Source organism: Tachysurus fulvidraco, chromosome 2 (genome assembly GCF_022655615.1).
Source record: "Tachysurus fulvidraco isolate hzauxx_2018 chromosome 2, HZAU_PFXX_2.0, whole genome shotgun sequence".
In the NCBI taxonomy this organism is placed as follows: domain Eukaryota; kingdom Metazoa; phylum Chordata; class Actinopteri; order Siluriformes; family Bagridae; genus Tachysurus; species Tachysurus fulvidraco.
In genome coordinates, this window is record NC_062519.1 from 26923055 (window position 1) to 26950681 (window position 27627).

Below are 27627 nucleotides of genomic sequence, written 5' to 3' on the forward strand. Positions count from 1 at the left end.
CGTCTGTAGTTAAGATTAATGGTAATTCTTAGCCACCGCTGAACAGGGTAACAACTGGATGTTACAGACATATAGCCAAGACTTTGGGAAAACGTTAATGTTTTAGGCCATCGAGTATATTATCTTTACTCCACAATTTACTCAAAGTTAGGAAAATGGCATGAGTGCAAGAATGATGGTTTGTTCCCTAACAACAGTTCCAGTATAAATGATCCAGAAAGGAGAAACACACAGGTTGGGACAAAGGTCATTTCAGGACATCCATATATTACTCTTTTTAAGAAATATTTAGAATTAGGTTCACTGAGGTTATCAAAAAGCGTACATTTCATACAATATTTGTAAAAGTCTGATGTTTATATCAGAGTATTTGATTAGAAGTAACATCATAAAAATTCAGACAATAAAAAGAAACTTCTTTAATCTCCAAACACCCAAAGAACATGCTGATGATTAATGACTTGAAGTCATGTGCGCTCAATATGTCAACTAAGGAAAATCTGAAAATCTGTTTAGACTGAGGACAGAGGTTAAGAACATATTTTGGTCTGTGCTTTCACAGGAAATTTGGCTGTTTAGTATTGAGCAGACTCTTTTCATTCACATCCAGATTACAGCCTCTATCATTTTTTGCGACACCAGTAAATTTGAGTAATCAGTCCAAACCAAGTGTAGTGATTTGATTGAATACATTTCTGACTAAAATCGCTCCACATCTTTAAACAAACTTAAAATAATTTTATCTCAGGAAATTATAAATGTCTGAAATCATCTTGATAAACTACGAAGGCAAGCGACACTCAGTTTTCCAAACATCATTACCGTTCCTGATGAGGCATGAGATACGTGTCAGTATCTCTACCTGTGAATGTCAGGCTTCAATGCGCAATGTTTTCAGACCCGCATGAAACAGGATGCTGTTTCCTCGTTTGGCTGTGGAGAATCATGTGATAGGTGATTATTAAGGTTAAAGAAGACAGACAAAAAAGGACCATCTGCTGCTGATTTACTGTCGAGGAACGTTTCAACAATGCTGCGTGGTTATTGTCAGTCAAAGGCCTTGACAGGGGAAGTCCGCACAAAAGATTCATGAGCAAGATTTCTTACAGTCTGAACAGCTGAGCACCTTATAAAAGAATAGTAATGTTTCTTGCCAGAACACTGACAAATTATTGTAATCCACTGAGTCACTCTTCAGGATAAAACTGTTTAAGCATTCAGATTAGTGTCACATCAGTGTAAATCCACCAACAGGGTAAATAAAGTTATCAAATAAACCATACAAAGAACTTAACATGAAAAATTAGATCATTCGCAAAAAGTTAATATACTTTTATTATTATTATTATTATTATTATTATTATTATTATTATTATTATTATTATTTATAATATATGTGGTTTCCAGGTACTATACATTTTAGAGCTCATATGTTTTTCATATATGCAAATTCATTTTCCTTAAATTTTTTTTTTTACTTCCACCTTTGCAAAATAATGACAAATGTTCACAATGTTCCTCAAATGCAATTTTCTCACAACTGAGTTTCTGCATGTTCATTTTGTGTTACACATGAATGAACAAGTTAATTTATTCATTTCACATGGAATTTGTGTGATTTCATTGTTCACATTTCCTCATTCTCCATGTTATTTTTGCACATGAAGGGTATTTTTCATGTGATGTCCCTTGTGTTTACTCGAATTCAAACTGACATAATGGTGAAATGCACATGCATATATATGAATATATATATATATATATATATATACATATATACATGCATATATATGAATATATTTATTTACATATCAAATGTGTATGATAAGTACAAACACACTTCTGGGATGCCAGTGAAATTAGGAATATGAAACTGTAGTAATAATGCAGTAATATGTATTTGTCCAGCTAATATCTAATGGCACACATGAAATGAACAGTTGATCTATGTAACTTGCAGAATAAAAGCAATTCACGTCACATGAATGCGAATATACATTAAGAAAAATGGTACACATGACATTCCTACTCTAATAAGCGAGCAGCTGTTTTAGTGAGGGACCCCACTCTGTTCTCTCTTCCAGTTATCTTCTTTTTTAAACGTGGGTTCAGACGTGCTCTGGCCAATGGCAGGCAGGAGGGGGCTGGATTGGACTGCTTTAGCACAGTGCCTGTCTTTTAAAACTCTGTTCTCTGAGAAATGTGCAACAGTCATCAGACTTATTTTGAAGGTCAGAGAAAAGGCACCTGTGTAATTTTCTTGTCAAGTCATTCCGAGGACTTGAGACAGACAACATTTTCTGGTTTGCAGTATTTTGAGCCGGACAGGCTGCTGAACATAAGATTGGCACAATGAGGAAGTGGACGTGGGTGTCACTGGTACTGTGCACCCTCTTTACTCTGGCCCTGGCACAAGGTACGTTCCCAGTGAAGCTTTAATTTCAGCAAATTAAAGTCCTTAAGTGAAACTCAAGTCCTTAAGTCTGTAGAACTGGATTTGTTGATTGTGTATGCTTTATATTCTGATGCTTAAGGCTCATTTACAGGTGAGTGCTTTCAGTGGATACTCTAAGGCTGGATGTGAATTTTAAGTCACGCCTGAGATTAATACTAGCATTGCAATAATTGATCGATTTTAACTGATACACAAATACTTTTGTCCTCATAACCCCAGTTCAAAGGGTTTTTAAATGTATGTGTAGAGTGGAAGGATTTAATGCAATGATGGTGATATGCAAACTATTATTATTATTATTATTATTATTATTATTATTATTATTACTACTACTACTACTACTACATTTGTCCTCACATAACCTCTAACTTTGTTTAAAGAAATAAAATTAATATCTGACATTTTGGAAAATCTGTGAGCATCCCAGGTAAAGAAGTTATTCTCCAGCTTTCCTCTTGCCTGCCCGCTGCCACTCCTTTTCGTCTCTGCTACACCTCAGCCTCACCAAATTTATTACCTGCTTCCTAAATTGAGGAGACAGCTGCTCGCTCTTGCTCTGCTAGTACAATGGAAAATGGTGGATGACATTGGCACATGGCTTAAATCAGCTGGGTTTTAAATATCCAGATGTCAATCAGTCTTTCATTAATGAGCTGTTAGCTGCTTTGCCTGTGCCAAGCTTGTCCATGCTGAGATGAGGCCATTTTTTGCACTCCAAAGTAAATATTGCCACTTGATCATCTGCTTCATTTAAATGATTTATTCTCCAGACGCTTGCCTCACGCTTCGGTTTAGCTGCCCAGATTCCCCTGAGAAAGACATATGTCTTAGTCACTTTGATGTTGGAGAAGAAGTGAAATCAATGTAAATTCATGACAGGTTAAGTGTTGTGATTTCATGTCAGATACAGAGCCAGTGCCATCTGAATGAACGTCTGTAATGTTCTTCAGCAGAAGACAGGATGCATGTATTCCACTGAGGGATGAGAAAACCAGAAAGAGCTGCCAAACCGCAGTAGCATTGTGTCTGGATTACTGTCATTATTCAGTAATGCAAGACAGTTTAATTTGAAATAACGTTTCACAGATGCTAAGGAAAAAATATCTCAAGAGACAGTGGCTTCTAATCTGATCCTGAACCTAATTCGACAGATGGGACAGACCTCGAGGTCTGAGACCTTAGCCAAGTCACATGCCCAAAAGGCAAAACTACATCCACATGTGGATTGACTATGATTACACACATGCATACACACATGATTTTTGGCCATTTTTAGTGCAATTGCACTCAATTCAGTCTGGAGCCCAGTAGCTGCCCATACTCCCTGTCTGAAAGGGATGATTATGAACAAATATGTGCTTGTTACTAGGCTCTCATTATATGAAAGACAGGTGTTAAAGAACTTTTCGGTGTCCTCACAAAACTGTTATTACACTGTTATTACAATTAAATGCCATGGCATAACTGTATCATCACACCACTCCTAGTTTATCCAGGTGCTTACATAACACATTGGCTGAAATGATTTTTACCCTTCCTTCTTGTAAGCGTCTGGAATATTTTAACAACTTCCAGACCTGTAGAAAAAGACTGCCAGGTTAATTTTTTGGCACAGATATTTGTCTAATCTTCAGAGCAAATGAATGTAAGATATATTGTTCCTGGCTAATAAAATGCTCCAAAGTAGCCTTGAATAATAATATAAATATATAATATTCATGAATAGATTATTTGTAATTTGCTTGCAAGTGGGTGTACACTAGACTTTTGTAGTGACGTGAGAAATCTGGAAGGACATTGAATTATTAACTTGGTGCAATAAAACTTGGAAAAAGTGCTACAGTGTGACAATGATCAGAGGAACAGTTAACTGAACTCATACTGACTCTGTTAAATGAGCACTGCTTCCCAGAATAAACTTCACTGTTATGAGGGATAAGCATGCAAAACTACATTAGGAAGATTCAGTTGTGCCATTAAAAGATGCTCACGTACGTTGGGATCTACCTAACCTATTGTTTCCATTACAACATACATTTTGCCATGCTAAATCCCTCAACACACACCCACACTGAAAAAGCAGTGTCCTATTACATGGCCAGTAAGTTATTACTGAAGGAATGGTGGATCTTAAATGAATTATTGAATGTTGATTCTGGCTCTTCTTTGAGTGTTGACAGGTTTCAGGTTGTCAGGTTATATTAAAGCAAGTAATTATAAGAACAATGTTTTAAATTATACAGTAATTACAAAAACAGTCAAGCAAGCTATTCAGCTACGAGGTGTTCTGAGGAACAGCCCAATAGACTCACTGTCACTCCTTTGAAGCAGTAATTTCTCAAGGACTTGACTTCTGTGTGTATATAATGGATATTCTAAGACTAACCTTGTGAGAAAACTGTCAGCTAACTAATAACCTATGAGGACCATACTCATTTAGAAAGGAGTGTAATCACAACAAATGACTTCAGGTAGTGCATCACTCCAGCAGAGCTTACACAGAGACTGACACGTCTCCTGTAGATAAGCACTTCGGCATATGTGCTGAGAATAGAGCCAATAACAATGAGCTGTCACGGCATCACTCTATTTCTAGTAGGGGGAAGTACAGCTTGGCTAGACAGGTTGCTGCTGAATGAAAGGCCTGTCTTTACAGATCTTCTCATTACATCCCACCATAACACTAATTATTCATCTTATGTAGCCTATGTTTATATAAATACATTTGGCTTTAATGACTTTTAATGACAGTCTGTTACCTGCGGACGACTCATTTAGGTACCTCATTTGACCTATTACTTGGCAATTCCATTTCTTTTCCAAGAAAAAAAACCCTGCCTTTTAAGTTTATCCAACTCAGTTAAAGACTTCTAGTTAATTTTCCAGACTTTGGAGAGTAACTCTGCAGATGTAGGAACAGCTTCTCTCTGGCCAAATATATTTGGATGTGTAAAGCAAACACTAGTTCTACTTCAACACCTTAACCTGAGAAATCTCATAATGTTTGCATTGCTTTTGGGAACAGAAGCCATGAAGGATGGAACATGTGTCATATCCAATTAAGATCCAGTGCTTTTCCATATGTGTGCATGAGTTCCTGGGCCATTTTTATGGCCTGAAGTGCAGAAAGTTAAAAACATCCCTTCTGCTGACCATTATGGAATCAGGTATCATGGGCTCATATATATCTGGCTGGAGATCATTCAGATGGTCAAGTCTGGATCTCAAAGTAGTAGAAATAGGGCAGGACTCTGACTGTTCCAAGAGAAAGAAAACTATAAAATCAGACACCCAAGGGAAACAGACTGAAGGTCAGGTATCTTCTATAGATTTCCCTTTGACACTGAAACTTCCTCTTGAATATGCAGACACTAGTGCAATCGTAGGAATGTGCTGTGAAGCGATGGTTTTAATACAGAACTGCAAGGTACAATGTGTCATTGAAAATGAACATACAGGAATGTAGGGTTGAATGTGGCTGGACTGGTAATATCATTTTCTCTTTTATTGCCTGCAGGTTCTAGCTGGAACAGCTCACAGCTACGAAAGTTGAGCCATAGGAACAGGAACACGAAGCTAACATACAACAACATCCTTGAACCTCAGACCACAGGTCTTTATTACTAAAATAAAATGTTTGTTTGAAAATCTTCGGGATGATAATGAACTGGAGCTAATAAGTGTGCGGCTGTGGATTTGGTGGCCAACACATAAAAATACATTAAAGTATCAGGCGTGATTTCCTGAAACACCACTGCTCCGTGAATGTGAGCTCATATAATACAAGCACAGGGCAATGACAGGGAAGCCATTAACAAGAACTTTAATTTAAAAAACAGGTGTACAAGTCTAACCAAAAAATATTACATTCATTTACAGTTTTCAGTGATGAAACAAAAAACCTTATGAGAATAAGATACATGTTAAGAAAAACAGACATTCAAAGCTAATGGTTTTTGAAGCATGATGCTTCAATGTATTTGTAACTCAAGTTTTTATATATACACTTTGAAATATAGGAGTGACAGAGTGGACATCCTGGTTCAACATTGACCATCCTGGTGGTAATGGGGACTATGAGAGGCTAGAGGCTATTCGATTTTATTACCGAGAGAGAGTGTGTGTCCGGCCTGTTGCCATGGAGGTCCGTACCACTGACTGGGTACCTGCTTCAGACACCGGGGAGGTGGTACATTCCAGTCTGGAGAAAGGTTTCTGGTGCATTAATAAAGAACAACCATATGGACGCATCTGCTCCAACTACCATGTGCGATTCCAGTGTCCACCAGGTACCATATGCAAGCAACAATCAGTCATGGTAGATTACCATGATTTACACTGCCACTTGTAAATAAGCTATCTATGCACTTCTGGTTAAATGCTAACGGCATTTCATTGGCTCTGTACATGTACCTTGCACAATGACAATAAAGTTGAATCTAATCTAATCTAATCTAATTACCACTAGCTATGAGCTGGATAATGAATGAGAAAGAGATGGATCAGTGAATGTTTTTGAAAATGATATATTGTCTGATATTCTTTCAATTCTTCAGTTCAAACCTACTGGACAAACTGGAGTGAGTGGGGTCCTTGTTCAACCACTGCTTGTAATGATGTAGGCATCCAAGTTCGTAGACGGAAATGCATGAGCACACAGCCTCTCTCCAAGCTGGTCACACCAACCTGCCCAGGCCCTCATGCTGAGCGGAGAGAGTGCTCTACCCCAGCATGTCAAGGTAACTGAATTTAAATGAGAATGTGCTTCTGCAATGCTGTGTCATTGTTCTAGGGTCCCAGGTTGAGCTTAGTGTTACTGTCTGTGTGCAGTTTGCATGTTCTCCCAGAGACAGTTTACTGGTTTCATCCCTCCTACCTAAACATGTCAGTAGGTTGATTGGATACCCTTAATTGCCTCAGTGTGAACAAGTGGGTGAATGTGTTTGTGTATGGTGTTATGTTATTGCCTAATGTTCCACCAGTGGTGTGTCCCCATCTGTACCCAGTGTTCCAAGAGAGGAGATAGCTAATCAGGGTCATATGTGTGTGAGCTCATGTCATGTCTGTGATGAGCAACATGTTGGCTGGTTTTACATGTCTCAGAGGAAACGTGCTAGTCTGAGCTGTCTAATGGGTGGGAATTGGTTAATGTGGAAAATCTAAAAAAAAACCTAAACCCATAGAATTTGTCACACCTCAGGAATTTATCATTAAATAGAATTATTCAAATAATTTCAAGAGGCTTTCTGAATCCTGTTTAGCTGATTTTATGTCAGAAGGACAGCCCTTTAGTTTCAATACAAAACTCCTTTATCTCTTTTCCAACCAGCCAAGTGGAATGAGTGGGGGAAATGGAGCACTTGCTCAGTTACCTGTGGGAAAGGGCGGAGAACCAGACGGAGAACGTGTAACAAGTCATCTGACACAATCCGTTGCAAAGGACGACCAGTGGAAGTCCAGAAGTGTGGAAATACCCCATGTCCAGGTGTGGTATAACGTATAACCTATTCTATCCTTCAAAGTCTTAAAAAGCAAAACGTGCAATGTTAGATTTTACCGTGCTTTATATTTGTGCAAATTGTAGCGGTGTGTCAACTTGTGTGTCCTGTGGGACACCCAAATAAGGAGTGCAGCCACTGTGTTTGTGAGGGACAGACATTACGGGGGGAAATCCTGAGTGTGACTGGAGTTCCAGTGTCTGGAGCTAGTGTGGCTGTGGCAGACCAGCCAAATGTTATCCGTGCCCAGACAGATGATAACGGTTTGCTCAAGATCTATGGCATGTGCTCAAGCCCTGAGACTCAGCTTCTCATCAGCAAGGAAAAATTTGCTCCAGCCACTGTCCCTGTTTTCAGGAATAGCAGTAGAAACCTCTGGGTTCGAGCTTTTCTCAGGTCCTCAGGTAAGCTCTTTGCAGCAGCAACTCCTGACTCTGACATAGGAATATGACATTTATAAGACATAAGTTGAGAGGTGTAAAAGAACATTGTACCAAGTCGACAACATACAGTCATCAACATACAGTGTAACAGATGTTTTGAATGTTACCTTTATTCAGAATGTTTGAAAAAGAACTAATATAAGGTTTCAATTTATTATCCAAATAAGTCAAAAATCATACTAAAGACCTAAAACTAGCCTAAACAACAAGGTACATGAGCTTTTCTGATGTACAAAGTTCTCCTGATTGTTGTGGACATGATTTTTTTAAACAATCTAAATTTAATTAAGATTTTTTACTTTAAAACAAGATCTTCAACCAACCCAATTTGGCAATTCTGCCATTAACTGTCCTATCTTGCGCTTCCCCTGAGCATGGGGCAGCACAATTCCTCCCCAGTAGGCCTCACTTATCATTTGTTGCAGTTCTCATTTTTGACCACGATGTGGAAATAATAACTCTATGAATTTACTGTAAGTGTGCAGTGAGTAAAGCATGATTGTGCATCATCTAGAAAGGTGAGCAAATCAGTGGCACTTTGGCTTATATCTGTTATATTGCAACAATTTTTAAATCATTGGTTATTCAAAAGAGTTCATTAGTATTTCAACAGTCTTTAGAATGTATGGCGTTGTGAATAAAGGTTAACATTCAACTGTCATCTTGACAGAGGATCCATGCTTACTCAAGATGTCTGGAGAAAACCAGTAACAGAAATATATAAATGGATGTATATATCAATAAATTAATTTATGTGGGTACTCCCAACAATATTTCATTTGTGTTTCTTAACTGTATTCGATTTATTGTTCCTTCTCTAGCATCTGGAAGTTGTTTTCCCTAAAGTTTTTTCCCTAAATTTCCTTATAGAGAAGCCATACATTGTTAAACATCCTGAAGACAAAGTACGATATGAAGGACAACGTGTGACTCTTTGCTGCAAAGCAGCAGGAACCCCTATACCTGATAAATATTACTGGTAGGATAATAGGAATTCTTATCTATAATCTTAATATAAATTATAGCATTAGCATATTAAATCACTTTATTTGGTCCCCAGGTATCACAATGGAACTTTGCTGGACCAGAAACTATACAAGAATGAATTAGACTTGGTTTTGCGTGATCTGAAACCAGAACACACTGGGATGTATTATTGCAAAGCCAACAGTCTTACAGGAACTATTAAGTCCAGTCCTGCATTTCTGACTGTTTTAGGTAAGTGCATAATCGATTAATCTGCCAGAGTTAATCACTGAATAGTATATGAAGCTCTTTACAATATTAATTCAGAATGAAGTCTAGCAGATGTTTGTGTTGGTACTGATTAGTCATCTCTATGCACTTAACTGACGGTAAAGGAATGGACATGTCTAAGTGTAAAGCACTGGAAATTTTAATGAAATCTTTGACATCTTATCAGATTATTGTACAATTCCACCTCCATGTACATAACTACTCATTGCACATCATTTCCCTTGATGCTAGTCAAAGTGTAGATTTACAGAAACCATCCTGCTATGTGTTTAATTAATCATAATTTTTGCTACTAATAATAATACTCACTTCATTATTTTAATGCTGCCATTTGGAGACACTAATCTATTGAGTCTGCCATGCATTCATACGCTTTAATCAATATGTGTATATTTTGGCAAGTAATTTATTTTTTCATTCTTTAATATTTAAGACTGGAAAAATTACTGTAATTGTGCAATTTAAACATTTGTAATAATAATAATATAAAAGATATTACATTTGCATACTTTATTGTGAAACTTTAAAACTACATTTTACACCAGAGATATCAAAAATACTTTAAAAAAAACATACTTAATATAATTATATACTTTATACTTAAAACAAGGCAATAGGAAATCCTGATTTTATGAATAGCCACACAGGAAGTTCACTTGACAACCAATAACAACTGCATGGCCATTTTGGAAAATGTTGAACATGATCAATAAAAATGTTGCTAACAAAACTAAACAATCATGGACATATGTTAGCTCATGTACTGTATGTGAAAGATGCCAGTTAGTACTTTCCACTGAGTGTGTTCAGATTTATTGTGATGTAGCATAAGTAGCACATGCCACATAGCCCTCAACCTCTTTGGTTAGTGAGGGGAGAACTAGCTAAAATCCATTAGCTACTTTATTAAGCTATTTGTTCTACATTTGTTCCAGTGAAACCTTTCTACATTTAGTTCATAATAATAAACATTATTGCTCACTTCACCGTTTTGTTTCTATACTGTAAACACTTAAACAACTTGTTATGTTCTTTAACACATATTCATAGTTTTACTATGGCATTATATAACAACATTTATTCTGGTCTATTGAGAAGCTCATTATAAACAAATTATACATGAAACTCGATTATGCCAATATTTTTTATTTGCATGTAGTTTTACAGTGTGAATTTTTGTTATTACTTTTCTTGGAATCCTGTGCTTGTCAGATGTGGTAGTGTATGTGTTTAACTAAATAAGTTAATTTTATCCCCTTTCATAATTTACAGCCAAAGGAACTCCAGCATGTAATTCTACACCTGAAAGTCACCTGATTAAACTGCCTTTAGACTGCAAACAGTCAGGCACAAAATCCAAGTGGTATAATGCTGGTCGCTGTGCAAACAACAAATGTCCTGGGTCACTGGACTTTGACCTACGATGCAAAGATTCATCTAGTTTCTGCTGTGGGGTTAAAGAAATGGAAACAAAGGACATTGACTGTGGCAGCTACATTCTTCCAATAAAGGTTGTGACTGAATGTGGCTGTCAAAAATGTGTCCAACCCAAAATTCTGGTACGGGGTAGAGTGGTTGCTGCAGATAATAGTGAACCCTTAAGATTTGGACATATTTTCATTGGAAAGGAACGAATAGGAATCACTGGTTATCAAGGTGGGTTCACAATTCAGGTATCCAGTGACACTCAACGGCTGGTAGTGAACTTTGTGGACCCATCCCAAACGTTCTTAGATACTCTCAAAGTGTTTGTTTTTGATAAGAAGGGTGGTTCAGTTTACCATGATGTAAAAGTAATGCGAAAGCAGGAACCAATTGACATCAATGCAGCAGAAAGCAATACTATTTATCTGGGTGAAATAAAAGGGGAAGATCCCATCGGTCAGCTGGTTATACCTCCAAACTCATTCCACAAAGACACTGGGGAAATGTACGAAGGCACAGTTAAAGCAAGTGTCACTTTCTTTGATCCACGCAATGTCACAACAGCTGCAGCTATTCCAGGAGACTTGAACTTTGTGGGTGATGAAGGTGATGTGCTTCCTTTGAGGACATATGGGATGTTTTCTCTTGATTTTAGAGATGAGGCAAATCAGGAGATCCTTGGAGCTGGTGAAGTCCAAGTGCTTCTTGACACTGAACATGTCAAAATGCCAGAGCATATACCTACTATGAAACTGTGGTCTCTCAATCCAGTCACAGGTATCTGGGAGGAAGAGAGTAATTTTCAACCTACTCAGGTTACCAGTGAAGGAAATGGGAGGAAAAAAAGAGAGGAGCGCACATTCCTGATAGGAAACATGGAAATCAGAGAGCGCAGACTGTTTAACTTAGATGTACCAGAAAATCGCCGCTGCTATGTCAAGGTTCGGGCATACATGAGTGAAAAATTCTTGCCTACTGAGCAACTTGAAGGCGTGGTGATCAATCTTATAAACTTGGAGCCCAGGCCTGGATACTCATCAAATCCCAGAGCTTGGGGACGTTTTGACAGTGTGATAACAGGACCAAATGGAGCTTGTCTTCCAGCCTTTTGTGATGCCCAGAGAACTGATGCATACACAGCCTATGTCACAGCCACAATGGGAGGTGAAGAACTTGAAGCAGCCCCATCGACACCAAAAATGAATCCTAACATCATTGGCGTATTACAACCCTACTTAGACAAATTAGATTATCAGCGATCAGATCATGATGATCCAGCACTCAAAAAAACTGCTTTTAGAATAAATTTAGCCAAGCCAAATCCAAATAATCTGGATGAAACCAATGGACCAATATATCCTTATCAAAGTCTAATTTCGTGTGAAAACGCACCCATTGATTCAAATCATTTCCGATTCTTCCGTGTGGAGAAAGACAAATATGAGTATAATGTGGTACCTTTTCAGGAGAATGATCTCACAACTTGGACTGGGGACTACCTGTCATGGTGGCCAAACCCACAGGAGTTCAGGGCTTGCTATGTCAAAGTTAAGATACACGGGGAAACAGAAGTAATGGTTAGGTCAAAGAACTTTGGTGGCACACATCCTCAGACCCGGGGTCAGTTGTATGGAATTAGGGACATACGCAGCACTCGTGACTTGAACCATCCTAACACCTCTGCTGCTTGCTTGGAGTTCAAATGCAGTGGAATGCTTTTTGACCAAGGTGCTGTTGACCGGTCTCTAATTACTGTCCTTCCACAAGGGAACTGTCGGCGAATAGGTATTAACAGTCTTCTGCAAGAGTACCTTACAAAGCACCCACCTCTTCTACAAAACAATGAATCTCATGCATTTAACATGTTAGCTCCTGTGGACCCACTAGGCCATAACTATGGAATATATACTGTTACAGACCAGAACCCCCGCATTGCAAAAGAGATTGCCATAGGACGCTGCTTTGATGGTACCTCAGATGGTTTCTCCAGGGAGATGAAATCAGATTCTGGAGTGGCTCTAACCTTCAGTTGCCCAAAAAGAACTGTAAACCGTGAGAGCCTGTTTCAGCGCTTGCAAACAAATCCTGGACAAACGTTGGCACAAATGGCTCGGGGCATGAGGGAATCACAAGGAACACAGGTCAGAAGAGGGTCAGCACAGGTTGTGGCGTATCCTTCTGAGCAACAGGGCAGGATGCAGAGCCGCAGAGTTAGCAGCAGCAGCAGCAGCAGCAGCAGGAGAAGGACTCCTACACGGACTCAACAGAGGCAGTAGACCTGCCTAAATGTAAGTATACTTCACAGTATATATATATATATATATATATATATATATATATATATATATATATATATAGATAGATAAATAGATAGATAGATAGATAGATAGATAGATAGAGAGAGAGAGAGAGAGAGAGAGAGAGAGATAGATAGATAGATAGATAGATAGATAGATAGATAGATAGATAGATAGATAGATAGATAGATAGATAGATAGAGAGAGAGAGAGAGAGAGAGAGAGAGAGATAGAGATAGATAGATAGATAGATAGATAGATAGATAGATAGATAGATAGATAGATAGATAGATAGATAGATAGATAGATAGATAGAGTTATTTTCAATTTAAACAGGAATTAATATCTTTTCCCTCTCATCTGTGTATAGTTTTTTGGGAAGATACTGGCTGAAGACACTCACAGAGATGATGGAAATGCCAAACTCGGTCAGTCTGGATATTAGATACTCAGTGTTTTCTGAGCCAAATTCCATTATTTGTTATAAACTCACTCTGGACATGTTCTATCCAGTTTTCTGAAGGGAACCATCATTACCATGCTTCATCATTCCCCCAAAAGTACTTGATATGATAAGAAATGTTAAGAAATGTTCAGGCTGGACACTTTTATTTATTACAGCTCTCAAACATTAAAAATGCACATGCATTGTTTAAAACTTTTTGGATCTTATATTTCCAAAAAAGTACATTTCAATCTTTTAAGTTTAAGATCAACATAATCATAACTACTTTATGAGCTTAGATGTACATAAAGAAGTCTCCTGCTATTCTGTTACAGGTATTCACTGTAGGAGGGGTGCATGTGGTTTAGTGGACGAGAGCCTTAATGAAGTAGAAGCAATGCTAGTCTGGCTGCCCCTTTTTCCAAATTAGCAAAATAATACCTCAAATGTAACTCAACCATACTTCAGTTTGACCAAAGAATGAATAAACTAAGCCAAAGAAAGCAAATCGCACTGGCAGCCTAAACAGAACCTGTGTTGATACTTTGGACAGAATAACTGAATAATACAATAGCCCTTCGTTTGAAATTATGATATTTCCATTTTTAGTCTCCAAACTACCTCCTGAATATTTTTAACAGAATTTGAGTCAAAGCAATAAAATTTTAAGTATTCTTTAAAATTCTACATTGCTTTAATCATAACAGTACAGTGTAGCATGGTAAATCCAATAGTTTGTATATAGGTTATAGTATATTATTTCTTATGGGTGTCTGTCTGTCTGTCTGTCTCTTGACGTGCAATAATTCTGACAATGACTTGAGAGCCCTAACCAAATAAAATCTGCCATGTGTGTTAGGACTGTTAAAAGTTAGGCTGATCTCTATGCAAGTTTCCGTTTTACAAAATATGTATTGACAGCTTTCTAACTATTTCTAAGGAATCCTACAAGACCTAAGCAACTTTTCTTAAGAGTGTTCTTTTGATGGACATTTTGCAAAATCTCAGCTTTGCTCAATTTGAGACTCTTCACAGTTTATAATGGAAATAAAAACATTTTACCTGAAGTGAGTATCTCATTATGTGTATCTATACTTTTAGTTCAACGTATAAAAAAATCCTGAATCTAGATAATCTATAGAAATTGAGTTATTTTCATCTAAAATAGTTTGCACCACTGATATATAGACCAGTGGACTATTTCCCAACCCATTTCCAACTGCAATTCCAAACCATTACTGGCTCTTGGATTTCTGTTACAGAGGAAATAAAGAAAATTGTTTGAAATATTTGCAGGATAACAAGAACTGATATAATGATGATGAAATGATAATCTCTTCTTTCAGCATTAAAGGTAGGGTCTCCGATGTTTGAGAAATGCTTCAGAAAACTGAGTCGGGAAGACAAACTAAAAATCAAAACAAAAATCAAAAAAACCTGTAGCCAGGGGTGGGTCTAGTCAATATGCGGTGGAGAGATTTTTCAGTGTGCATGTGTGACATTAGCAGAAAGTGGTTTTAACATTGACATGGAGGATAAAAACAAAGAAAGAAAGTGAAGAAAGACTTACGATAAGGCGAGAAGTAGGACTGTGTTAATATAGGATCAGCTTTCCAGCGCTGGAGAAAACTGAAGGAGCAGGAAGTTGGCCGCATATTCACAGATTCGTGTTTCCCGAGTCAATAACTCCTGAGCTAAACACTGTTACTACACAAATAACACCTCTTTTCTGTCGTAGTAATGTAGAGAGGCAGCTACAACCGCGTTTTGCTAGTAACAGCGTTTAGCTCAGGAGTTATTGACTCTGGGAAACTCCAATCTGTGAATATGCGGCCAACTTTACTTAAGACGCCGAGGTTGCTTTTTTCCTTCTCGATAGGTCAGTAACGGTTTTGCGTTTGTTTTGTTTCACAAAACTAATATATGCCGTCCTTTGCACGATTATGCTTGTGTGTCATTTTTGCTTGTTTGTTTATATGCAGTCGTATTGTTCATCCCTTCAGCTATGATAAAGACACATTTCTTACCATTAGTTGCCTGGGTTGCATGTTTGTTTGGGTGATGTTATATGTCAACATTGGCTTTCAAACATTGGAGACCCTACCTTTAACTTATAATAACACTCCAGTTTAAAATCATCCCCCACTTCTGAAACCAAAGCCGTTGATAGCATTCAATTCCCAGGGACAGTTTAATAAAAAGCCTACTAATTGGGTATTTTACTTGCAAGTCACATAGCACTTAATGAGGTGAATGTTGTTTGTGCTTTTGTGCAATTGGTCTGCCTGAACTCCAAGAGTCCAAAGGAACAATAACGAATCAGATTTGAAAAAGCACCGAGAAAAAAATGCTTCAAATTGTACATGAAATGCACTTCAGACAAGAAAATCTGGAATGCAATTAATATATATTAGTATTACATTCCTATAATTATTTATAATAGAAACATTGATTGTGTGCCTATTAGACTTGTGTGGCACCCTGGGAAAACCCTTCACAGGGTCAAATTGGGAAAAAAAGATCTCCTATATATTGTTCTAAAATCTACATTTCCTGAAAGCAATCTTCTTGCATTGTAAAATCTAGTTTCTCCCAAAATTGAGAAAATAGCTTAAATTTCAACTCCCCAATAGGACATAAGTTATCACTATGATTATCAGCAACATCCACAGACTTTTGTCTCATCCTCTGAAGATCAAGGTTATCGTTGAGTGTCTCAACATTAAGCTCATATTTGTGAACCTCTTACGTGGCTAGCTAACCCTTCTTGCTACAGTGGATATTTGAGGAAGTGTAATTTCACAGTAAATTATTTAGTTATCTGGGGCCTAAGGAGTTTGTGCCTACCATGAAGTTAATTAATTGTGTCATGAAAAAATACTAAATAAAGGGAGAAATCTTAAACATTTTTGTTATGTACATTAAATCCTCACTTTCCATCCTGACCCTAAGGGTGCAGAGGACAACTGAGTAAACCGGCCAGAAAAATAATTATGCTTCATGGATTATAAATGGCATAAATACCTAGTCATACTGTCTGCAGAGTCAAGAGTGTTGACAAGCTGAGCTGTTAATGTGTCCCACTGGCTCAAGTGTTTTCATGGACATTGTGAATTATAGGAATAATATTCAAATAAGGCATTTGTTAATTTGTACAGATTTAGGCCCTTGTCCATCCCTGCTCCTCTGGCACTGTATCATACAGTAGCTGCCCCTGTACTCTGATCCTCAGATGGGATATGCAAAGAAAAGGTTTGCCCCAAAAAGCAAACCACAAGCTTTAAGCAATTTCTCAAGCATTATATAAAAAAAGAAAGGTAACAGCTGAGATTATTTTGTAATGACCTGGCCAAGCTGCCTAATGTAATATTCCCCACTATATACATTACATTTACAGCCTATTGGAATATCAAGATAATAACCAATTACACTGATACAATACAGAAATGGTAACTTGGCCTCCTCTTAGCTTTCAAAATCTCCTGTGACATGAGTGCAAGCACATGTCTTTTCTCAAGTGTCTGGCTGGTTTTAGAGAGACTATAACTTATTCAGGAATATCCTTTGGCCAAATGTGCTTCGGGTAATTTCACCGCTGCCTAGCATATAATGTAAGTTATATGGCTGCCACTTTAATCTGGATAGAAATCTCTGGTTGTAATTAATGCATTTTATAAATCATTCTCTGGAATTTCCTGTAAATCTTTGGTAACATATCGCATGGCAATCCCTATCTTTTGATCACATAGTAATGTTTGTTAAGTGATTTTTGCAACAAGTGTCTGTTAACATTAACTGTAAATAAAGGTTTCTTGTGATCATCATACTGTACTTTGAGTTGCAGTACAGACATAGAATTAAAATTCGGTGTCAATATATGCAATTTTACAAGCCATACATTATCCTTAAAATGAGAGATTCTGGTGTAAAACCCTGTGTCCTGAAAACTTTCCCATGACGTAAGTTACAGCTTTACCTCTGATATTTACAAAAAACCAACAATGAAGGCCAGAAATGCTAAATACACATCACATCTCAACATTCATGATACCTTTTGATACAAGACCATGTGTTAGATATTACTATAGAAATATAAACTATAACATTTCTTCAGAACAATCGGAATCAAGAATTCAAAAGTGCTGTTGTTTGAGGGATGTTCAAAAAGAAATGAAAAGTTTGATGAAATATTTCACAAAATTTCATACCATATAAAATGTGTGGTGTATAGATGCTTTTCCCTTTTTCCTTTATAGGAAATGAATCTATTAATCAACTCTAAAACTTGAGGCAATGTTCACAAGTGAAAAATTGTTGCAATAAAACACATTATGTGAGCAGCAATGGCTAAACAGCAGGGTCACGCCTACCCCTTTCTGGGCCTAATACCCAAACTGTAAAAAATGTACAATATTTTGCACCTCTTCTACACGGTTTGTCTTCATGTTCTATGGATAAATGCCACTGGCTTTTACATAGTCAGAATAGGAAGTGACTCCAAAACATGAGCCATAGAGAGATATACAGAGATACTGTGTAGCCTAAACAGCTTTGACTTCTTGTATCTTTTATTGTTTAGTGCCAAGTTCACAAGTGGAGGTGAAATAATGGGGTAACAATATTTAATTTAATTATAGTGAGACAAAACAGCCTATGATCCTGATACAAAAGCCAATCTCACCCATAATACTCATCCACAGATGCTTCTCAGAGGAAATTAAAACAGTCCTTTATTCCTCAGATGGAAATTTGGTGTTTTTACAAGCAAGGGTTATGCAAAAAAGAAAAAAAGACCCAACTAGAGCTTTTGAATCAATGGTTCCCAAAGTTTATTTATTTATATGTAGCCCAAGTAGAATATAATGATTAATAAATATATACTTATATAAATGGATAAATACTACTTATATAAATGGAAACTTCAGGAATGAAATGCTCAAATAAACTGGCAAACATGAATTTACATATCTGGAAACTGAACAAAAAAATATTAATATAATAATAATTTCCACAATTCTGTGATGATCAATTTTTTAAATAGAGGGATATAAAACCTAATAAGAGAAACATTTATACATATTGAGCAAGCATTTATGATCTAATTCACTCTTAAACTCTGATTTTAGAAATCCAACTCTTAACCCTAATTTTGTAGTAGAGATAAGTGAATTTTATAGGAGCAAGTTTATGATATTGGTAAGAGATTGGTGGTCTGTGTTTTTCCCCTGGGAGATGTTGAATGCCCTCTGAGATGTTGTAATTAAGATAATCATACTGAGAGCAGTGATTAGAGCCCAGGAGAGAAATGGTTTACATCTTTGCAGAGTAGGTTATGTAATTCTCATTAGTCTAATTAGCTTAGCACAATCAGTGCACGGCTGAATTAAAGCAGGTTATTGTAATCAGGTCTGTCAGCTATGTTTTTGAATAAATTGGTGTTTTCTTGTTGTGTATTCTCAACCACTGAGATAATATGTAGAGATATAAAGATACAAGTTAGAGCTATTTAACTAGATTTGTCAGTTGTCACCAATTTGCAGTTAATTCAGTTTAGTGTATTCGACAAACAAAAGTATTTGTCTTACTAATGACTCCAGAATTGGTGGTGCAATTTGGGGCAATTTTACAAATATGTATATAATTGTGGAAAATCTTTTAAACATAAGGTGTGAATATTTCAGAAAAATACCTTAAGAAGTTAATAAAATCTATATATACAACAGTCTCACAGCTCCAAGGTCAGTGGTTTGTTCCTTAGAATGGTTTACCGTCTTTGGAGTTTTGTTTGTTTCACCCATAGAGTTCCAGGCTCTCTGGTTTCCTTCCACCTCTCAAAAAACACACTGGTGGGTGGATTAGCAAGTCTAAATTACATATATTAGAGTAAATGATTGAGTATAAGTACATGGAGCCCTAAGAGGGACTGGTATCCCATCCAGAGTAATTTCCTGCCTTTCACAAGGTTACAATTTAACCCTGGTTAGTGAAGGTGATGAGTGTATCTAATACTATACACGGTGTCCCATTACCGAGCATAACTCAAAAAAAGTCAGTAAACACCTGAATTTTCACATCAACATTATTCAACATTCCTAATTTTCTCAGTATATATACCTCTACATTTAACTTGGCTTTGCATTCCTATGATTAGATGCATTAATTGCTGCTCGGATACCTCATATCAATATAAAAATAACAAAATATTCATTAACCCTATGGAGCTGCATTTTTTTTTAGATCACCCTGTTCTTAATATTCCATTACAAGTGTTCTGAAAATAAATATATTAATTAATAAATAAACTTCCTCAATGCAAATTTTATTTATGACCATGATCCTGCTAACTAACTATTCAAATGTATATAATAATATTTAATATTGAAAAATGTTTTTTAAGCTGTAACAAATATAATAATGTAAAAAAAAAATGTACCCCTGGATAATATTTACATACTTGACTTTGAGATCTATTGTGCTATTATATTATGACTTGTGCTTCTAGAAGCAGTGACATGTAGACTTGCTGACAAATCACTGTACGTTCTCTGCTTGTCGCCTGCTTCCATGATTTAACCCACTCAATAGGGCTTCTGTAGTAAGAAAATAAACCGGCTGTGAATTAGCAGTCATGTGTGGCTTGGATTAAGGAAGCGTGTCCCGCCAAGAGCACTTACTCAAGGCAAGACTTAAATATATAACTCCCGGCGAGGAAGCTTGGTGAGGTGAACCACAAGGGTGCCATTTAGTATAACTCCTTCATTGTTGCTCTTCTTCGTAATGTTTTTTACATGCCAATGGTCTCGATGAAGCCACACAAATTTCTTCTGTTTCCATGATTCTTCCATGGTTTTGAATTTGAGAGAAATATTTGTTCTACTAAAAAAATAAATACATTGACTCCAAGACCAAGTTGAAATATAAGATGTCTATCTTTTCAGCATTAAAAGAAATTCTGTGTAATAAAAATAAAATAGTACTACCACTATCTATTCCGTATACGTGCTGACCTACCATGACAGTATGTATTATTAAAATAATATTTTTCTTATATAGAAACATTTATTCCAAAAGCAATGGGAGACAGAATTACAGTCCAGTACCAAAACTTTTTACAAGTCTGATTGCATGTGAAAAATTTTATTATTTTAATGCTTACTGCACACAGATAAGCAATTATAAATACTGTGACTAATACTTTCACAATTGTAAGTTAGAATTTTAAATTCTTTCCAAGTTCTTGCCCTAAGCCCAATATACAGTATCTGTGAACTCTGACCCATTCCAAAATAACACGTAAAAACATGTAAATAATAAAATGTGCAATAGAACTGAAAATTGGTAAATGTGAAATTACTGAATGTAAGTTAAAACTGTAACACTAAAACTGTGTAAAAATGTTTGACTTTCCCAGGTTTGTACTCATGAAATTTGTTGAGAGAATGACAAAAGACAACTTTGAAGAATCTAAAATATGTTTTTTTCACTGCATAATTTTACTAAATAAAAAGGCCAGTGTATCCAAACTGGTAATTGGTATTGTATATGAGAGTTGCTCAAGGTTCATCACTGTTTATACTACGCTATATCGCTATACGCTATAGCTTACTTTTAGTTGTATTTCTGTGTTGTTCTTTTATAGCACCATTGTCCTGGAGGCGCATTGTTGCATCATATATGGACATCTGACAGTTCTAGGATTTGAACTCATAACATTACCACTAGATCCAAATCTCTCTGTCTAATAATAAACAGATTTTAACATGTATTCTTATTTAACAAATCAATCATATCATGATATTATCTTTAAGAGACAGTTTGAACAAATACTTTTGGACAGAGCCTGAGCTGTACTGTAACTTTATGCTTTCCTCCATGGAAAAGTCTTAAGGACAAAGGGGTTTGTGTCTTCTTATTAACAAGCAACATTGGTTCTGTCTTTAGTACAGTAGCTTCAGTAGAAAGCTAGAGAATGACTTAGTGACTGTTAAAATGTAATCAATAACCTTTCACAGATGTTTCACAACATTTAAGATAACTATACTCAGAAAAAAATACAAATAATTCCCAACAACCAACTATCATTATCATTATTTTCCATATAGTCAAATATTTTCCAATTATCACCTTGTCCAAGTTTTTCTCAACACAAGCCATATTTCTGTAAAATATTTTCATATTCATGCTATCTTTATAATTGTAAGACTATTACAATACGATATGTTCAGACATCCTGATAAATTGTTTAATTATCAAAGCCAAAATCAATTGTCTGCCTTTTTCACCACAACAGATGATAGAAATGAAGTAAATCGGGGCCCTAATTATGTGCTTTGAACGTAATTATAGTTCACCATAATTTTCCATCAGACTGTTTGAAATGAACCAGACATAAACTTACATCAGCTTATTGGCAGGGGAAGAGTCAAAGACTGACTAAAACACTAACCCATAATCTTACATAATAAAACTTTCGACATATAACCATGAGATCAGGTAGAAAAGCAAGCAGGAATGATGGATACGTGTATTAATTGATGACAAAAAGTAAATGGTGCTGTGCCACAATTCAGTATTGTCTGCAAAACCTAACAATGCATCTGACATCTTACCAAGACATAATAAACAAATTTAAAAAAGACAACTCAGAAATCACAATATCAAAACATCAATATCAATAGAAAAACAACTGCAAACAGAAAAGACAGCAAAAGTAATAAATAAATAAATAAATAAATCAGAAAATTAAAAAAAAATCTAATAAATAAGTGCAAATTGACTGGAATGCAAAACAAGAAGTCTTGATTGGGACATGTAACTAATCTCCAGCAAATTTGTACCTCACCACTATGAGAAAGACTGGACACAATATTTTTCCACCAGTCTCCAGGGAAGCTCATCTATCAAAAACATCCCTTCTCAAAGAAATATGCATCTTTCTGGCAATCACCCTCGAAGACCCCTAACTCACAAGTCAGGAATTAACAAACACACTTTCCAAAAATATGGTTCTTGTTAATTTATCTATAAGACTGAGACTGAGACTACATTAAACCAAGAAACTCACTCAAGAAAAGGTTTACTTGTAATTAGCATGCAGTCCAGCTGCTGACAAATGACTGAGAAAGACTAAAACACCTGTTCTGTGTTTGACAAGTTCTCCAAAGCAACTCTGAAGCTTGAGATTTATAGCCACGTCCATTGTCCGCCCACTGCCTCTCATCCAGATACAATCAAGTTGTGGAGGGAATTGAACAGGAAATAAATTCCAGCTTTGAATTCGGTCTCACACTGCATTAAAAACAACAGTTGGCCCTTTGAGATCTGCCTGATTAGGGTTCAACTTAAGTACATGCATCTTTTTTGTCCAAAAGTTAGCTGCGAGATGAAGGAAAGGTCCATCTCAAGGTATCACATCATGATAACGTTATCTATCTGACCTGAATGTTTGCTTCTAACACAGTCAAAACATGAAGGTTTACATCAATTCACCCACAACCTTGTCTGAAAACAGACATTTTACTTTAAAGAAGTAAATGTAGTCACAGGAAAGTTTATCGAATGTGCTTTTCTTTATTAGCCTTGTTACCATAGGTCACTTAGCTTGCAGCCTCACAAGTGATATCACCGTATTTTTGTTGGCATACATTTGGTAGATCAATTTACTAGCACAGCTATCACTATGTAAGCAAGCTAAGATGAAAACAAGTCATATATTAGCTTTGTTAGTAACAATAATCTGGTTAGTTAGCAAGTTTGTTTGCTAACTTTGTATTTACAGCTTTTTACTGAATAACCTGCTTTTATGTTAACTGACTTCAAGTCAAGACTCTATACTTATAACTTATCATCATCATCAACTTATCATCATTTTTTATTTATTTCTATGAACATATCTATAACAATATGAAATACCCCACAGTTAAGCCTTAATTTTATATCCTTAACATTAAGGATATACATATTGAATTTTTTGCAACCATCAAAATCCTTGATTAATTAAAGAATCTGTTTGGACTATGAGACTGAATTCCTATTTGGCAAATTATTTGGTATTAATAATTTTTTCTAACCTGTAGACTTTTTGAAGAAAGAAAAAACTATTATTTTTGGATTTTGGGAAAATGTAAGCATTTCTGAGACAGAAGTGTATTTTTCTCTGGAGGTTCTGGCTGAGCTCATTCTTCTGAGACTGATGTAAAACCAATCCTCTCTCTCCTACAGAGAGCCTCCTAAAATTTCCGTGCATGTCAGAATGTCCCTGCACCTGCCACTCCATTCAGGTTAATTCTGAAGTTGCATGCCATCACAGGAATGATGTGCTCAGCCCAAATTACACCACAGCATGTGCTGGGCTTCTAAAAGTGGAAGCGCAGCTGACAAATGCCTACAGTCATTTACAAAGATGGATTAAGTAACGGGACAATGTATACCGCATTTTAATGATTTCCCACAATTAAGTACTAAAGGTGAGAATGCAACCTGTCTTTTTCAGTTCATCTGGTTGGTATGATTTGTAATTAGGTGTAATTTATCCTTTTATAGATGCAAGAAAAAAAAAAACGTTGTGAGTCCTTTGACATTACCAGCATATTTGCACTAATTACAAATGAAATATGTTCTGACATTCTGCTAAACTCAATGACAAACTCATACAATCACATTTTACAGTTATTTGTTTTGTTAATACTGAATATACTATCTGAACATTCACAGTCTAGAACATTTACAAAATGTATATGAACTGATATATCAGTATGTTTGATTCTAGTCCATTATTATGACTTGAAAATCAGAATGCAGAAATTTAGGTAATTTTAAATGTTTGTTTAATCTTGATTCATTTTTTAATTGTTGTTTATATCTTGGATTTTTTTTTCATATCTTGCATGTATGACAAATACTATTATTAAAGTCAATTCAGTAAATGAAATATTCCAGTAGAAACGAATGTTAATTTTTCAAAGATTTCTTTCAAAGACTGTGAATAAAACCACATTTGGATTTGCCTAAAAAAATACCACATACTTCACATAAGGTCACAACCTTTTGAGAAAGGATGTTCTTCAAGCTTCTTTCACGGTTGCAGCAATAAAATGATCTGGATATTTGCCTGGACATATGCTGGTTCTGACATTGTCAATTCAAGGCAAGTCTGAGGCCTTCTGACAATTATTGGCAACATGCTATCTGAAGGTTTAATAATAAATAAGTAAATAAATTATCAATTTTAATTTTATCCTGGAGAAATGCTCAACCTTAGTCATGACCTCAGATTTTTATCTGGTTTATGACCTTCAGCAGAACATGTGTGCTTAATGACTTTTACAAATGTACAGTATGTGTGAAATTTCCATTTCCTTTTGGGGTTGTCTAATTTCACTCACATTTTCTGGGCTCCTTTTTACTGGACTGTGGTTGTCATAAATAACGTCTATCACTGCTCTCATGCAGGGAAGAGGCCATTATATTAAATACACATCATCCAAGTCAAACTCTTTCTGAATTTGTTTACACTCACTCTGTTGAGAGTGTGAGTAAATACTATTCATATCCATTATATTAATAAAATAGAATTATATAAATGTGTCTAAATGGATGCATTTATATAAATATTAAGAAATGAAGAATTGAGAAATGTGTGAAGTCTCTGATCCACAGACATCACCAGATGTTAGAAATCATCCCCTGGGATGCTCTGCCAGGCCTGTTTCTCCTTCAGTTTTCACTTCAGTAAGTGAAATGCATGCTCACTGGGAGTGAGGTTAGGTTGATTTACTTTACTGTCAAGAATCTTCCACTATTTTGCACAGAAAAACACCATATTTGATCTATAGCATGAGAAATGTTATAGGCATTGTCCTCCTTCAAATTCCATTGTGTTTTGAGGCATTTTTTGGAGTATAGCAAACTACTAGTAAAAATGAAATGCTCACAATTAGGGTTTGAGGATCCATCAAGTTTAATCGTTGCATCAGTTGAAAAAGTATAGACTAAATATAATCATGGAAACAATCTTTAAAATTTTTTAAATATGGTATCAAGGTGATTTGTTTCCAATGACATCTCCATCTCATTGTCATTTACAAATTATTAGTAGGCCTGCCCCAAATTTTAAACAATGTTGGTCACATTGTGACATCCTACGACTTCAGATTCTTTCTTCCGTAGAATTTTGTTCAATATAACACCAACCCAAGATCAATAATGTACACTGAATAAAGGATTGTCCTCAATGGTTCAGTGTTTAAATGCACTGCCGTCTTCGCAATATACAGTAGCTATAATACATGATGCCTCATATATTTTTCATTACAGAAACTATATCTTTCCCCGAAAAGGTGATTAAGTCCTGATGTCATATGGGTGCAGAATAGTGGATAATATATCACACTGCAACCTTTAAGGGTTTGTGGCCTGGAAAGTGTTCAGTAAGCATCAGACACTTTTTGGTGAAGTGTATGAGGCTGAGACTAAAAAGTATGAGGCTGTAACCTAAAATAATTTGGCTGCATAAAAAGGACTTTGATTGTGCTATGCACAAATCCAATATACACTGGATATAAAAAGTTTTCACAGACCTTTAAAAACGGCATGTTTTCATGATGAAAATAATGAAACCTAGATAAATCATGTCAAAACTTTTAGCACCCTCAATATGAAATTACATATAAACTTTACCATATGAAGCATCTAAAATTTAAGTGAAAAATCTCTAAATCAACAGGATGTCCAACCAAAATTTATATAAAAGGACAAGACAAACATTTTCATGGAGGCTGCCAAGAGACATTAAATTAGCTGCAGGAATCTACTGATTACAGTATGTGATAACCGTCTCTCATATTCTTCACGTCTGGGCTATTGGGTAGGGAATGGATCAATGGAATCCCTTTGTCACAACAAACATTCAATTGAATCACTCCAAACAATATACAAACGTATAATAATTCCATAATTCCAGAAGGTATGATTGGTGAAAACAAACAACAAAAAAGAACAGCGTGGATCAGCATGGTGGTGACAGCATCATGGACTGTTTTTTGCTCCAAATCAACAAAGGAATGACTTAAGCAAAAGAAGATGAGATGTTACTGAATGTCCTAGCCAGAGCCCAGACCTGAATCTAGTAAAAATCCATGGGGTGATATGAAGCAGGCTGTGCAAATGGATAAGTAGGTAAATAATATATCCCTCTCTTTAATGTTGTTCTTTAATAAATACAAACATATATTTGTTGATATATTACTAAAGTTCAAGACGAATAAATGCTTCTGGACATTTTGTTATAGGAACCAACTTCAGCAGCTTACCTCATCTTTTACTTCAGGCTACATGATTATTGGTTATTTTTTCTAGAACAGAGCACCATATTGTGTTTTATGCCTTTCATTTATATTGAGTCTCTCCTGCAGCAGTATTCCATCACCGGATCCCTGTGCAGTGAGTGTTCATGCCACTGCTGTGTCATTATCCAGGTATCATCACTTGAATTAACAAACAGGAGACTGTTCCTAATTTCGGACAGCACGCAAGTCAGAATGAGTCAGGACTCATTCAGCAGTACTTAAAGATCTAACACATCACTTTTACTACAATGCCAGTCCATTTCTGCTGGGAATTAGTCTCCTGTAAATCGCAAATGGTTCCCACATTAATGTCTGATTTGAATTACCTCTGTCTGTGATCAGCATATCATATTTAAGAACATTGTTGAATTCCAAAATATTTGTGGTATGAATCATCATAAGGAGAAAACAGTAAGAAGTTATTATTTCTTGCCAGTAACACCAATGGAATTAGTGAGAAA

The 27627-nt window shown here is 36.0% G+C and overlaps 1 protein-coding gene across 1 annotated transcript; it reads left to right on the plus strand.

Moving 5' to 3' along the window:
* Positions 1–2179: 2179 nt before the first annotated feature.
* Positions 2180–14887, plus strand: cilp2 (cartilage intermediate layer protein 2). The gene is made up of 10 exons (XM_027169698.2): positions 2180–2416; positions 5973–6068; positions 6475–6744; positions 7012–7194; positions 7785–7940; positions 8040–8357; positions 9267–9375; positions 9457–9614; positions 10926–13366; positions 13746–14887. Exons 1-9 carry the CDS (start codon positions 2353–2355, stop codon positions 13352–13354), a joined length of 3783 nt encoding a protein of 1260 aa, XP_027025499.2. The 5' UTR covers positions 2180–2352; the 3' UTR covers positions 13355–13366; positions 13746–14887.
* The last annotated feature ends 12740 nt before the right edge of the window (positions 14888–27627 follow it).